At 40.7% G+C, this 14,402-nt stretch overlaps 1 protein-coding gene across 1 annotated transcript; it reads right to left on the bottom strand.

Annotated features, from left to right (window-relative positions):
* Positions 1 to 437: 437 nt before the first annotated feature.
* On the bottom strand, positions 438 to 10,542 carry LOC110487397 (zinc finger and SCAN domain-containing protein 9). The gene is made up of 2 exons (XM_021559329.2): positions 10,001 to 10,542; positions 438 to 905 (listed from the first exon to the last, which is right to left on the bottom strand). The coding sequence occupies exons 1-2, from the start codon at positions 10,266 to 10,268 to the stop codon at positions 643 to 645; spliced, it is 531 nt and encodes a 176-aa protein (XP_021415004.2). The 5' UTR covers positions 10,269 to 10,542; the 3' UTR covers positions 438 to 642.
* Positions 10,543 to 14,402: the final 3,860 nt, after the last annotated feature.

Below are 14,402 nucleotides of genomic sequence, written 5' to 3'. Positions count from 1 at the left end.
GGCCAGCAGGATCTCACTCTCCTGCTGAAATGGCATTTTGGGTTCTACATTGTGACATTAAGATACTCCTACTGCAATGTTAAAACATTCTACATTGTGACATTAATTCATTGATATCATGAAACAACTCCATGTATGTATTTTCTGATATTTGATCAGAGATTATTTATCAGATTATCTCTGGTCAAAGCTAAGAGGTTTCTCTGCTGTGTGTGTTCTCTTGTGTACAGTCAGACTGCCAGATTGACCAAAACTCTTCCCACATTGATCACAGCAATAAGATTTCTTTCCTGTGTGTGTTCTCTGGTGTTGAGTCAGCTTGCTAGATGAAACAAACCTCTTCCCACATTGACCACAGATATAAGGTTTCTCTCCTGTGTGTGTTCTCTGATGTAGAGTCAGATGTAGTAAAACTCTTCCCACATTGATCACAGCTATAAGATTTCTCTCTTGTGTGTGTTCTCTGGTGTAATGTCAGAGAGCTAGATGTAACAAATCTCTTCCCACATTGACCACAGCTATAAGATTTATCTCCTGTGTGTGTTCTTTGGTGTAATGTCAGCTGGTCAGATCGAACAAAACTCTTCCCACATTGATCACATATATACGGTTTCTCTCCTGTGTGTGTTCTCTGATGGAGAGTCAGAGAGCCAGATGTAGTAAAACTCTTCCCACATTGATCACAACTATAAGGTTTCTCTCCTGTGTGTATTTTCTGGTGATTTTAATGCCTGATGAGGAGGTGAATCTCTTCCCACAGTCAGAGCAGCAGTGAATTCTCTTCCGTGTGGGTCTCTGCTGGTGTTTATTGAGGTGTTCTGATGTAGAGAGACTCTGCTCTGCCTCGTCAGCATCATGATGTTGTTGAGGCTCCCCAGAGGACCCACGGTAGTCCCGTCTCTCTCCTGTGTGAACAACAAAGTCAGACAGATGGTTAAAGGCCCACAACAGCGGTAATCCACTGTAAAAGGTGATACCAACAGCGTAGTCATGATGTTGTACAACAATTGACGTCTGTAATGAATGTTAAAATTATTTGACAAATGTCTTAAAATGAGCAACAATAGTCATATTTTGTCTTGTTTTCACATTAGTAGTAACATTGATGATTGTAGACTAGAAATAAGTTATTCATTGACTTTTGGTCTCCAATATAGGCCCCTTTCTGTGGTTAATAAAGTTGCAGGACGAGGGCGATTAGCACACAAGTTGATTGCAGAAACACCTCCCTGCTAATGAGGAAACCGATAGTTATGGATGAAGTATATCTGCCTGGAGCAAAATGGTGAGCAAAGATTATAGTTTTTCACAATGTATTCTGAATGTGAATGGGGGAAAACGCAGGGGAGTAATCTCCATTTCCAGGTTGCTTATGAGTACATTTCACACTACTTTGGATTATAATTGTAAGGCTCGTTTGAATGTCCTGCTTAATATAATGTTTGCTACAGTATTAAGAATTATGTGTAATTATTGAAGAACCGCGTTAATGACAGTACACATTTGGGTGTTGCTAATAAAGTTTAGATTTCTTTCTATTTCACCTTTATTTAACCAGGTAGGCCAGTCGAGAACAAGTTCTCATTTACAACTCCGACCTGGCCAAGATAAAGCAAAGCAGTGCGACAAAAAAACAACAGAGTTACATACACTTGGGATAAACAAACGTACAGTCAATAACACAAGTGTGTGCAAATGGAGTAAGAAGGTAAGGCAATAAATAGGCCATAGTAGCAAAGTAATTACAAATAAACACTGGAGTGATGGATGTGCAGATGATGATGTGCAAGTAGAAATACTGGTGTGCAAAAGAGCAAAAAAAGTCAATAAAAACATGGGGATGAAGTAGATTGTTGGATGGGCTATTTACAGATGGGCTGTGTACAGCTGCAGAGATCGGCAAGCTGCTCAGATAGCTGATGCTTAAAGTTAGTGAGGGAGAGTCTTTAGCTTCAGTGATTTTTGCAATTCGTTCCAGTCATTGGCAGCAGAGAACTGGAAGGAAAGGCAGCCAAAGTAGGTGTTGGCTTTGGGGATGACCAGTGAGATATATTTCCTGGAGCACGTGCTATGGGTGGGTGTTGCTATGGTGACCAGTGAGCTGAGTTAAGGCGGCCTAGCAAAGACTTATAGATGACCTGGAGCCAGTGGGTTTGGAGACGAATATGTAGCGAGGGCCAGCCGACGAGAGCAGTGGTACATGAAGCTTTGGTGACAAAACGGATGGCACTGTGATAGACTGCATCCAGTTTGCTGTGTAGAGTGTTGGAGGCTATTTTGAAAATGACATCACTGAAGTCAAGGATCGGTAGGATAGTCAGTTTTGCGAGGATATGTTCGGCAGCGTGAGTGAAGGAGGCTTTGTTGCAAAATAGGAAGCCAATTCTAGATTTAATTTTGGATTGGAAATGCTTAATATTAGTCTGGAAGGAGAGTTTACAGTCTAGCAAGACAATTAGGTATTTACCGTTGTCCACATATTCTAAGTCAGAACCGTCCAGAGTAGTGATGCTGGACGGGCAGGTACGGGCAACGATCGGTTGAAAAGCATACATTTAGTTTTACTAGTGTTTAAGAGCAGTTGAAGGCCACGGAAGAGTGTTGTATGGCATTGAAGCTTGTTTGGAGGTTAACCTTTTTGGGATAGGGGGCAGCATTTTCACTTTTGGGTTAATAGCGTGCTCAGAGTGAACTGCCTCCTACTCTGTCCCAGATGCTAATATATGCATATTATTATTAGTATTGGATAGAAAACACTCTGAAGTTTCTAAAACTGTTTGAATGATGTCTGTGAGTATGGCAAAAACCTGAGAAAAATCCAACCAGGCAGTAGGACATCTGAGGTTTGTGGTTTTTTTAAAGCTTGGCTTACCGAATACACATTGAGATATGGATAAAGTTGCACTTCCTACGGCTTCCACTAAATGTCAACAGTCTTTAGAAACTTGAATGAGGCTTCTACTATAAAGGAGGGGCTAATGAGACCTCTGAGTCAGTGGACTGGCAGAGTGCCTTGGTCTCATGACGGGCGCTCCCGACAGAGTTACCTCTCGTTCCAGTGCTTTTCTTCAGACAAAGGAATTCTCCGGTTGGAACATTATTGATATTTTATGTTTAAAACATCCTAAAGATTGATTCCATACATCGTTTGACATGTTTCTAAAGGACTGTGACGGAACTTTCCGCGTTTTTGTCTGGACGAAGTGCCTATGCCTCATGAAGATGGATTACTGGGCTGAACACGCTAACAACAAGTGGCTATTTGGACATATATTATGGACTTTATGGAACAAATCAGTCATTTATTGTCGAACTAGGATTCCTGGGAGTGCCTTCTGATGAAGATCAAAGGTAAGTGAATATTTATGGTGTAATTTCTAACTTCTTTTGACTCCAAAATGGTGGATATTCCTCTGGCTGTTTTGGGTTCTGAGCGTCGTTCTCAGATTATACTTTTTTTCCAGTAAAGTTTTTTTGAAATCTGACACAGCGGTCGCATTAAGGAGAAGTCTATATTTAATTCTGTAAATAACAGTTGTATCTTTTATCAATGTTTATTATGAGTCTTTCTGCAAAATCACCGGATGTTTTGGAATAAAAAAATGACTGCATGTAACGCGCCAATGTAAACTGAGATTTTTGGATATAAATATGCACATTATCGAACAAAACATACATGTATTGTGTAACATGAAGTCCTATGAGTGTCATCTGATGAAGATCATCAAAGGTTAGTGATTCATTTTATCTTTATTTCTGCTTTTTGTGACTCCTATCTTTGGCTGGAAAAACGGCTGTGTTTTTTTTACTTGGCTATGACCTAACATATGTTGTACTTTCGTTGTAAAGCATTTTTTTTCCCGGACACGATGGGTAGATTAACAAGATGTTTATCTTTCATTTGCTGTATTGGACTTGTTAATGTGTGAAAGTTACATATTTCAAACAAATATTTTTGAATTTCGCAAGCTGCCTTTTTAGCGGAATGTTGTCGAGGGGTTCCCTGCCCTAGAAAGGTTAACCTCTCTGGGATCGTTTGGGACGCTTGCGTCCCACCTCGCCAACAGCCAGTGAAAGTGAAGGGCGGAAATTTCAAAACAGAAATATCATAATTGAAATTCCTCAATCATTACAAGTATTTTACACCATAAAGATACACTTCTCGTTAATCCAACCACAGTGTCCGATTTCAAAAAGGCTTTTCGGCGAAAGCAGAACATATGTTAGGTCAGCAACTAGTCACAGAAAGCATTCAGCCATTTTCCAACCAAAGAGAGGTGTCACAAAAAGCAGAAATATAGATAAATTAATCAATAACCTTTGACGATCTTCATCAGATGACACTCCTAGGATTCAATCTTACACAATACATGTATGTTTTGTTCGATCAAGTTTATATTTATATCCAAAAACCTCAGTTTACATTGGCGCCATGTTCAGAAATGCCTCCAAAATATCCGGAGAAATTGCAGAGAGCCACATCAAATAACAGAAATACTCATCAAACGTTGATGAAATATACATGTTTTACATAGAATTAAAGATAAACTTATTCTTAATGCAACAGCTGTGTCAGATTTCAAAAAAGCTTTACAGCAAAAGCACAATATTAAATAATCTGAGAACAGCGTTCAGCAACAAAAGCAAGCCATACAGTTAACCGCCAAATTGTGGAGTCAACAAAAGTCATAAATAGCATTATAAATCTTCACTTACTTTTGCTGATCTTCGTCGGAATGCACTCCCAGGACTCCCACAAGAAATGTTTGTTTTGTTTGATTACGTCCATATTTGTCCAAAATACCTCCGTTTTGTTCGTGTGTTTAGTTCACTATTCCAAAGGCACAATGCGCGACTAGGTTGTCACGTCGCGCAGTAAACAACTGATTGGCCACAGCCTAGTCCATTGTTGAAACAGCTCTTATTCGACCCCCTTCCACAATAGAAGCCTCAAACAACTTTCTAACGGCTGTTGGAATCCTTGGGAAGTGCAATCTGGCCCCATATACACAGGATAGGCAATCACTTAAATTAAACTACAAACCTCAGATTTCCCACTTCCTGGTTGGATTTGTCTCAGGTTTTCGCCTGCCATATGAGTTCTGTTATACTCACAGACATCATTCAAACCGTTTTAGAAACTTCAGTGTTTTCTATCCAATACTAATAATAATATGCATATATTAGCATCTGGGACAGAGTAGCAGGCAGTTTACTCTGGGCACCTTATTCATCCAAGCTACTCAATACTGCCCCCCTAGGGCCTCCCGGGTGGCGCAGTGGTTAAGGGCGCTGTACTGCCGCGCCAGCTGTGCCATCAGAGTCCCTGGGTACGCGCCCAGGCTCTGTCGTAACCGGCCGCGACCGGGAGGTCCGTGGGGCGACGCACAATTGGCCTAGCGTCGTCCGGGTTAGGGAGGGATTGGTCGGTAGGGATCTCCTTGAGTCGCTGGTGCGCGATGAGACCTGTGGCGGGCCATACAACAGGCCCTTCAATTTGACACACTAAACTCTGTCTGAGAAGTAGTTGGTGAACCAGGCGAGTCAGTCATTTGAGAAACTAAGGCTGTTAAGAATACGGTGATTGACAGAGTCGAAAGCCTTGGCCAGGTTGATGAAGACAGCGACACTGTATTGTCTCTTATCGATGGCGGTGTCATGACGTTGCCCTCTTTGAGTACAGCGAGTACCATCCCCCGCTCTCTGCTTCTACAACCAGACTAATGTGGTCAGAGGTCGTAAATGCCTTAGAAGACCCTGCCTCATGGCCACACAGTATTAGAGATAGGGTAAACTTTCACAGAGGACAAAGGAATTGCTTCCACCTCACAGAACTCAAACAAATTTCATGTTCCGGAGAAAGTATAAAAGGTCGGTGAAGAATCCAGCTACGAACTGGTCCGTTTGTTACAACTTTGGGAAGCTCATGGGAGATGGTGTGGCCACATTACCATTACGCTGTTTACATAATAGCCTCAGATATGAGGTTTACATCTAATTGTTGTATAAGATGAACGAGTGAGTATGATACTGTTTGTATAATTGTGTAATATGGTTGTGGACTGTTTAATGAAGAAAAATACAATTCCCTTTTGATTTGAACTAAATCAGAGGACCGCCCCTGAGCCCGGTTAGGGTCAGGCCTCCTGGGACAGCCCCTTTTCTGCCATTCCGAATAACACCCAACTTTGAGAAATTATCAGTAGACCATGTTTTTCTCCATTAGGGGAGGACAAAGATTGTAGACCAATGTTGAATCTTTTAACCATACCACGTGGTTAAACTCTTAGACTATTGATACCGACAGAATAAGAACAAGTCTTTGATATTGATTACTAGTCTGCAGGTAGGAATTCGGTATCATTGAACTCGAAGAACGACAACCGCCGAAACATCCATTCTATAACGAATGTCACTTTGAACTATCCCCTCTAATCAAGACAGGGAGAGAGACGGACAATTCTACAAAATAAATACTTTTCACCAGCAATCAAGACGACAGACTGAGCGTAAATATATATATTGATTGCAATTGTTCGCGAATGAGTGAGCGTTCATGTGTAAGGGATTAGCATTTTAATTGTTATAATTAACTCTGTAGGGACTTCTTAGTCGACCTACATTGCCCCTTTGTCTAACAAGCCGCCATGCCGGTTCAGCCCACATTCTATCATTTCATGTAACCATATTTACTTTTTGTTTATGCATTTCTGTGAATTACTTAGTAATAAAAAAAATATTTAAGACAATTGATGTATGGATGACTCAGTGAAGACTGGATTCGTGCAGATAACCAACAATTTACAACGTTTGGAATGAGACTAAAATAAATAAATCATTAAATTAGAAGACTTTTGATCAGATATGAAAATATCTGAAAGGTTATATTGGGAAATTAGAACTTTGTAATCTGAATACTTTCCTTGGTGCCCCAATTTCCTAGTTAATTACAGTTACATGATTATTCAGTTTAATCGAGTAACTAATTACAGAGAATCTTTGATAAAAACGAAGTCTTCAGTTTAATGATTGTAAAGACACAACAGCGGTTATGATATCGTTTAGTACCTTGAGATTGGCTGAGGTGCACTCGTGACCAGCTCGGAAACCGGATTGCACAGTGGAGAAGGTACGGTGGGATTCAAAATGGTCAGTGATCTGTTTGTTAACTTGGCTTTCGAAGACTTTAGAAAAGGTAGGGCAGGATTGATATTGGTCTGTAACAGTTTGGGTCTAGAGTGTCACCCCCTTTGAAGAGGGAGATGACCGCGGAAGTGTTCCAATCTTTAGGAATCTCGGACGATACGAAAGAGAGGTTGAACAGACTAGCAATAGGGATTGCCACATTGGTGGCGGATATTTTGAGAAAGAGAGGGTCCAGAATGTCTAGCCCAGCTGATTTGTACGGGTCTAGGTTTTGCAACTCTTTCAGAACATCAGCTATCTGGATTTGGGTGAAGGAGAAACTGGGGAGGCTTGGGCAAGTGACTGCGGGGGGTGGGGAGCTGTGGCCGGGGTTGGGGTAGCCAGGAGGAAAGCATGGCCAGCCGTATAGAAATGCTTATTGAAATTCTCAATTATCATGGATTTATCGGTGGTGACAGTGTTTCCTAGCCTCAGTGCAGTGGGCAGCTGGGATGAGGTGCTCTTATTCTCCATGGACTTTACAGTGTCCCAGAACTTTTTGGAGTTAGAGCTACAGGACGCAAATTTCTGTTTGAAAAAGCTAGCTTTTGCTTTCCTAACTGACTGTGTGTATTGGTTCCTGACTTCTCTGAAAAGTTGCATATCGCGGGGACTATTCGATGCTAGTGCAGTACGCCACAGAATGTTTTTGTGGTGGTCGAGGGCAGTCAGGTCTGGAGTGAACCAAGGGCTATATCTGTTCTTAATTGTACATTTTTTGAAAGGGGCATGCTTATTTAAGGTGGTGAGGAAATTACTTTTAAAGAACAACCAGGCATCCCAGTTTAGGTCACTTAACAGAACGAACTCTGAAGATAGATGGGGGGACAATCAATTCACATATGGTGTCCAGGGCACAGCTGGGAGCTGAGGGGGATCTGTAACAGGCGGCAACAGTGCAAGACTTATTTCTGGAGATCATTTTTTTAAATTAGAAGCTCGAACTGTTTGGGCTTAGACCTGGAAAGTATTACAGAACTTTTTAGTCCATCTCTGCAGTAGATAGCAACTCCTCCCACTTTGGCAGTTCTACCTTGACGGAAAATGTAGTTGAGGATGGAAATTTCCGAATTTTTGGTGGCCTTCCAAAGCCAGGATTCAGACACGGCAAGGACATCAAGGTTGGTGGAGTGTGCTAAAGCAGTGAGTAAAACAAACTTAGGGAGGAGGCTTCTGATGTTAACATGCATGAAACCAAGGCTTTTACGGTTACAGAAGTCAACAAAGGAGAGCGCCTGGGGACACGCAGGGCCTGGGTTAATCTCTACATCACCAGAGGAACAGAGGACTAGGATGAGGGTACGGCTAAAGGCTATCAGAACTGGTAGTCTAGTGTGTTGGGAACAGAGAATAAAAGGAGCAGATTTCTGGGCGTGGTAGGATAGATTCAAGGCATAACGTACAGACGGGGGTATGGTAGGGTGCATGTACAGTGGAGGTAAACCTAGGCATTGAGTGATGATAAGAGAGGTTGCATCTCTGGAGGCACCAGTTATGCTAGGTGAGGTCACCACATGTGTGGGAGGTGGGACAAAAGAGTTCTCTGAGGCATGATGAGTGGGACTAGGGGCTCCGCAGTAAAATAAAACAATGATAACTACCCTAAACAGTATACAAGGCATATTGACATTAGAGAGACATAAAGCGAGGCATAAAGCAATCAGAGGTGTTGATTGGGTGAGCTAGTTAAGACAACAACGGGTAAGACAACAACAACAACAGGTAAAATGGCAATGAATGGGCAGAGAGGGTCAGTTAACTACACACAGGGCCTGAGTTCGAGGCTGGGGCCGACAGATAAACAAAATAAACAAAATGGAGTACCGTGATTAATGAACAGTCCAGCAGGCATCAGCTATGTAGCCAAGTGATCATAAGGTCCAGTGAACAGCAAAATATAAACCAGGGAAGCCGTTTGGTAGTCGTTACAAAGCTAGCTGGGCGCCTGGCTCGAGGCTAACTGGTGCTAGCGTCGGGACAAGGGCATTAGCCACTATAGCCACTCCGGTGCGTCCGGGAGGAGGAAGAGGTTTTTTCTGGTGGTTAGGCTATCTTGATCTCTGGCTCCCGAGTTATTTGTGTGTCTTAATTATTTAATCAAACAGCGTGCTTAAAGCATCAGACCAGTTCAGTACATATAGTTGATTTAATTAAAACACATGGGGTGTGTCTATATATGGAAAAATACACGTTATAATATTTCTACCAATCGGTTGGTAGAAAGAAAAGATGATTCTTGGTTGACCTAAAATTTGTTTTAGTTGGGGCCCTAGTGCATTCATTAAGTTCAGACCGCTTCCCTTTTTACACATTTTGTTACGTTACTTATTCTGAATTTAAGAATTACATTTAAATGTTTTAGAAATGCTTGAGACTCAATTAAATCAATTAATCATATTGAGGATATACAGTGTTTGTTTACATTTACTGATAAACATTGGAGTAAAAAAAAGCTTATATTTTGGGTTCTGATGGGGTATGACAGTTGAACTAATCTCATGAGGCATTTATAAGTGATTTCTTCAAGAAACAATGGGTACAGATCATTAATGTATAAGTCCCAAAATGGATGTAACAACTGCTGATTGCCCCTTTAAGACTACATATTGGGCTAATCTAATAGGAGATATTGAGGACTACAGTATTTCAGGCATTGTCATTAGATGCATTTGATCAATTGTTCACGTTTTGTTGATGGTCCACTCTTGATGTTCTACATGTTACAGTGTAGCTTCAGCCATTCCTACAGAACAACATTAACGTGTAAAACCCCTTTACTGCATATTGGTTCAACGACTGCAGAGACGGTACTTACTGGTATTAAACAGATCTCCAACCTCCTCTTCTTCCTCCAATGTGACAGTAATCTCCCCTTCCTCCTCTTTCACTCTGAACGAGTCTTCCTCTTCTTTCACTGAAACGTCTTTCTCTTTTTCTTTCACGGTAACAGCCTCACCCTCTACTTGTTTTACTGTAACATCCTCCTCCTCCTCTTTCACAACAATGTTCAGCCCCAGAGCTTCTTTCTCCGTCCAGCAGACCTCCTCTTCTTTAACAGGAGGGGAGTAGTTTAGGGAGTTCATGGTCGGGGATGTTAGGTAGCTATCATTAGCAACTAGGCCAGAGCTAACTTAACTAATACAAAATAACGTAATATTAAATAGGTTAACAAGTAGATACGACAGAAGTGTGTCTAAAACACAGTAGCTAATATAGACCGAAAGCGTATAAATAGCTTGAATCTTTCGGCTATGTTGGATAGCAAGCTACCGAGGTGGTTGACGAGCTGTTTCTGAAGAACCGTCCACTAGATTATACGTCACGCTAGCAGCGTCGCCTGAAAGACGCACATCGCCGTTTGCTGACTGTAGGGGAAACGAAGATAAAGAATATTTTTAATGGATTTAATTAAATAATACCATTATATTGAGACATACAAAGACAGGAATGTGTTGTTTAATTAGTGCAAATAAAACATGTTTACTACAGCCCATTTAAGGCAGTTTCATTATGTAACACTAAATCTAAATATGTAGCTAGCTACTGTAGGTCTATACTGCTCCAACATGGTGTAACAATACATCACGTCGATGTATATAATGAACAGACTAGGTTTATACTGCTCCTACATGGTGTAACAATACATCATGATGTAAACTACCGTTCAAAAGTTTGGGGTCACTTAGAAATGTCCTTGTTTTTGAAAGAAAAACAAGTTTTTTTGTCCATTAAAATAACATCAAATTGATCAGAGATACAGTGTAGACATTGTTAATGTTGTAAATGACTATTGTGGCTGGAAACGGCAGATTTTTTATGGACAATCTCCATAGGTGTACAGAGGCCCATTATCAGCAACCATCACTCCTGTGTTCCAATGGCACGTTGTGTTAGCTTATCCAAGATGATCATTTTAAAAGGTTAATTGATCATTAGAAAACCTTTTTGCAATTATGTTAGCACAGCTGAAAACTGTTGTGCTGATTTAACAAAGCTTTTGTAAACAGTGTGTGGGCCTTCTTGTTCTTTATCAAAGCTTTTGTAAACAGTGTTGTTGCATAACAATCAGGCAGTAGAACAACAATAATCATCACCCTCTTGACCAATCTTCCCCTTTTAATATTGGGTTTGATTCAGACCCTGACAGTGTACCAGGTGGACAATAGGTTTGATTCAGACCCTGTCAGCATGGCCAGAAATGTATTCCAAGGTCAGTAACTTATAACCACAGAACCACCTCAGCCCTTTCATGCATGACTAAAAACAACTAAGTATTAGATTTACTGCCCCGGTCTAGTATGTCACCACCTCAGACACCATTCACAATGCCGGCTGAGGTACGAGTAAAACATGACATATTATTTCCTAACCATTCACAATGCTGGCTGAGGTACGAGTAAAACATGACATATTATTTCCTAACCATTCACAATGCTGGCTGAGGTACGAGTAAAACATGACATATTATTTCCTAACCATTCACAATGCTGGCTGAGGTACGAGTAAAACATAACATATTATTTCCTAATTGTAAAAAAAAATCCCCACTCCTTAATCAACTTGTCTCTCATTGTTTAACCAGAATAACATGAGTTGTGTCCGGAAATCATTAATTATCATGTTGCTCTCATGAAATGAACAAAATATTTCACAATCATTACCACTGCTGAAATTCACATAGAATAATTACAAGGATCATATTTCTCAGTTGCATTGACCTGCAGATATCAAACACCCCTCTCCCGTATGCACATGTGACTGAAAAGTAACCAAATCACATGGGTCTATGCTATGATGAAAGCAGGGGAAGCTGCTCCATTGTTGATGAAAGCGGGGGAAGCTGCTCCATTGTTGATGAAAGCGGGGGAAGCTGCTCCATTGTTGATGAAAGCAGGGGAAGCTACTCCATTGTTGATGAAAGCAGGGGAAGCTACTCCATTGTTTCTGAAAGCAGGGGAAGCTACTCCATTGTTGATGAAAGCAGGGGAAGCTACTCCAATGTTGATGAAAGCAGGGGAAGCTACTCCATTGTTGATGAAAGCAGGGGAAGCTACTCCATTGTTGAGGAAAGCAGGGGAAGCTACTCCATTGTTGACGAAAGCAGGGAAAGCTACACCATTGTTATGGAAAGCAGGGGAAGCTACACCACTGTTATGGAAAGCAGGGGAAGTGTTGTGAGTAACAGAACTGCCTGCGGTGTGGGGGAAGGGAAGCTGCTCACTGATTGGCTGTATGGACAAGGGTCCCTCCAAAAATCTATCACTATTCCCCCAAATCTCCCACTAATATGCCAAGCCTCCACAGACCCTGTCTTGTATTGACTAACATAACACATTTTTTAACATTCAAATATGTCATTTTAAATAGCTCAATTCAATCCAGCTGGGCCTTTTTAACACAGACAGTTGTTCCTGCTGTAGATGTTATGTCTTTGTACAGATCGAGGATCAGTTCTCCTCCACAATGCATACAAGGTACCGGTCAATTGTTTGGACACACCTACAAATTCAATGTTTTTTTCTTTATTTTAACTATTGTCGACATTGTAGAATAATAGTGAAGACAACACAAATATGAAATAACTCATATGGAATCATGTAGTAACCAAAAATGTGTTAAACAAATCAAAATATATTTTATATTTGAAATTCTTCAAAGTAGCCGCCCTTTGCCTTGATGACAGCTTTGCACACTCTTTGTATTCTCTCAACCAGCTTCACCTGGAATGCTTTTCCAACAGTCTTGAAGGAGTTCCCACATATGCTGAGCACTTGTTGGCTGCATTTCCTTCACTCTGCAGTCCGATTCATACCAAACCATCTCATAGGCACAGTTGTGGTGTCTTCACAGTTAACTATAATGAACTTATCTTCTGCAGCAGAGGTAACTCTGGATCTTCCTTTCCTGTGGCAATCCTCATGAAAGCCAGCTTCATCATAGTGATTGATGGTTTTTGCGACTTGCACTTGAAGAGTCTTTCAAAGGTCTTGAAAGTTTCCGCATTGACTGACCTTCATGTGTTAAAGTAATGATGGACTGTCATTTCTTTTTAGCTTTTTGAGCTGTTCTTGCCAAAATATAGACTTGGTCTTTCAGCAAATATGGCTATCTTCTGTATACAACCCCTACCTTGTCACAACACAACTGATTGGCTCAAATGCATTAAGAAAGAAAGAAATTCCGCAAATTAACATTTAACAAGGCACACCTGTAAATTGAAATGCTTTCCAGGTGACTTCCTCGTGATAGATAGATGATATGAGATAGAATGATGGTCAAAAGATAAAAGTCAAAAAAAAAAAAACATAATAAAAAGTACATTTGAATGACACTAAGTGGCAGCGTTTTTACAACTAATGCCGGTTTGCCTGAGGCTGATGCCATGTAGGTGTTTGAACACATGCATATACACACACTCTCATTCAATTAAACACAGACAAGAACACACACATACATGTAATAGTGCCAGACATGCACACAAACATATACAGTTGGCATTGCTGTTATGATTTTAGTTGTCATTGATGTCCTTTGTTTTAAATGTATTATTTTGTTTTATTATTTTTAAATTGTTGTTTGCTGTTTTCTTCTGTCTTTTCCTTTTTTCTCTTTAGTTCATTCTCTTGGTTGTTGGTGCATTGGGGGGTTCTTGGGGGTGGGGAATGGAATTAATTGTATTTTAAATTTTTCTTCCTGAGGGGGGACTGTGGGACGGTTCTCGAATGGTTGAGGGACAGCTATTGGGGATCTTGGAGGGTTCGGGTTCACGATTTTTGGCCTGGTGGTAGATCGGTGAGCAGGGCATTGACCCTGGATGCTTCTGTGTGTCGCTCTGAATGGGAGTCTGTTGGGTGACTGGTGTGATGTAGTTGTTGAGTGGCTTCACTGCAAGTATATTGTATGTTAATAATATTCAATATTCAATAAAAATCCCCAAAAATCTAAATGTAAAAACTTTTGCAAGCTTGAGCTAGATATTGAGCTAGTGTGACCTTCCTCGTCCCTTCTCTCAAGTCAGTGAGTCAACACAGCAATGAATGGATAGTTAATTTATTTACAAAGCTGCAATGATGGGACACACACAGTATGGATGAATGATCAGTAGTGACGGGATATAAATAGCACTCCCACAGCAATTTTCCATAAATCTGCACTATAATATACTAACAAAAAAAACAATTGAAATGTCTATCAAAGTCATTGTGATCGTATAGTGG

The sequence above is a fragment of the Oncorhynchus mykiss genome, chromosome 13, assembly GCF_013265735.2.
Source record: "Oncorhynchus mykiss isolate Arlee chromosome 13, USDA_OmykA_1.1, whole genome shotgun sequence".
In the NCBI taxonomy this organism is placed as follows: domain Eukaryota; kingdom Metazoa; phylum Chordata; class Actinopteri; order Salmoniformes; family Salmonidae; genus Oncorhynchus; species Oncorhynchus mykiss.
This window is presented reverse-complemented; position numbering and strand designations above follow the sequence as displayed.

Excerpts from the sequence above, each read along its gene's own strand:
- LOC110487397 (XM_021559329.2), bottom strand. The coding sequence starts at position 10,268 with ATGAACTCCCTAAACTACTCCCCTCCTGTTAAAGAAGAGGAGGTCTGC. Across the intron at positions 906-10,000 it reads TGGAGATCTGTTTAATACCA|GAGAGAGACGGGACTACCGT; the intron begins GTAAGTACCGTC and ends TTGTTCACACAG.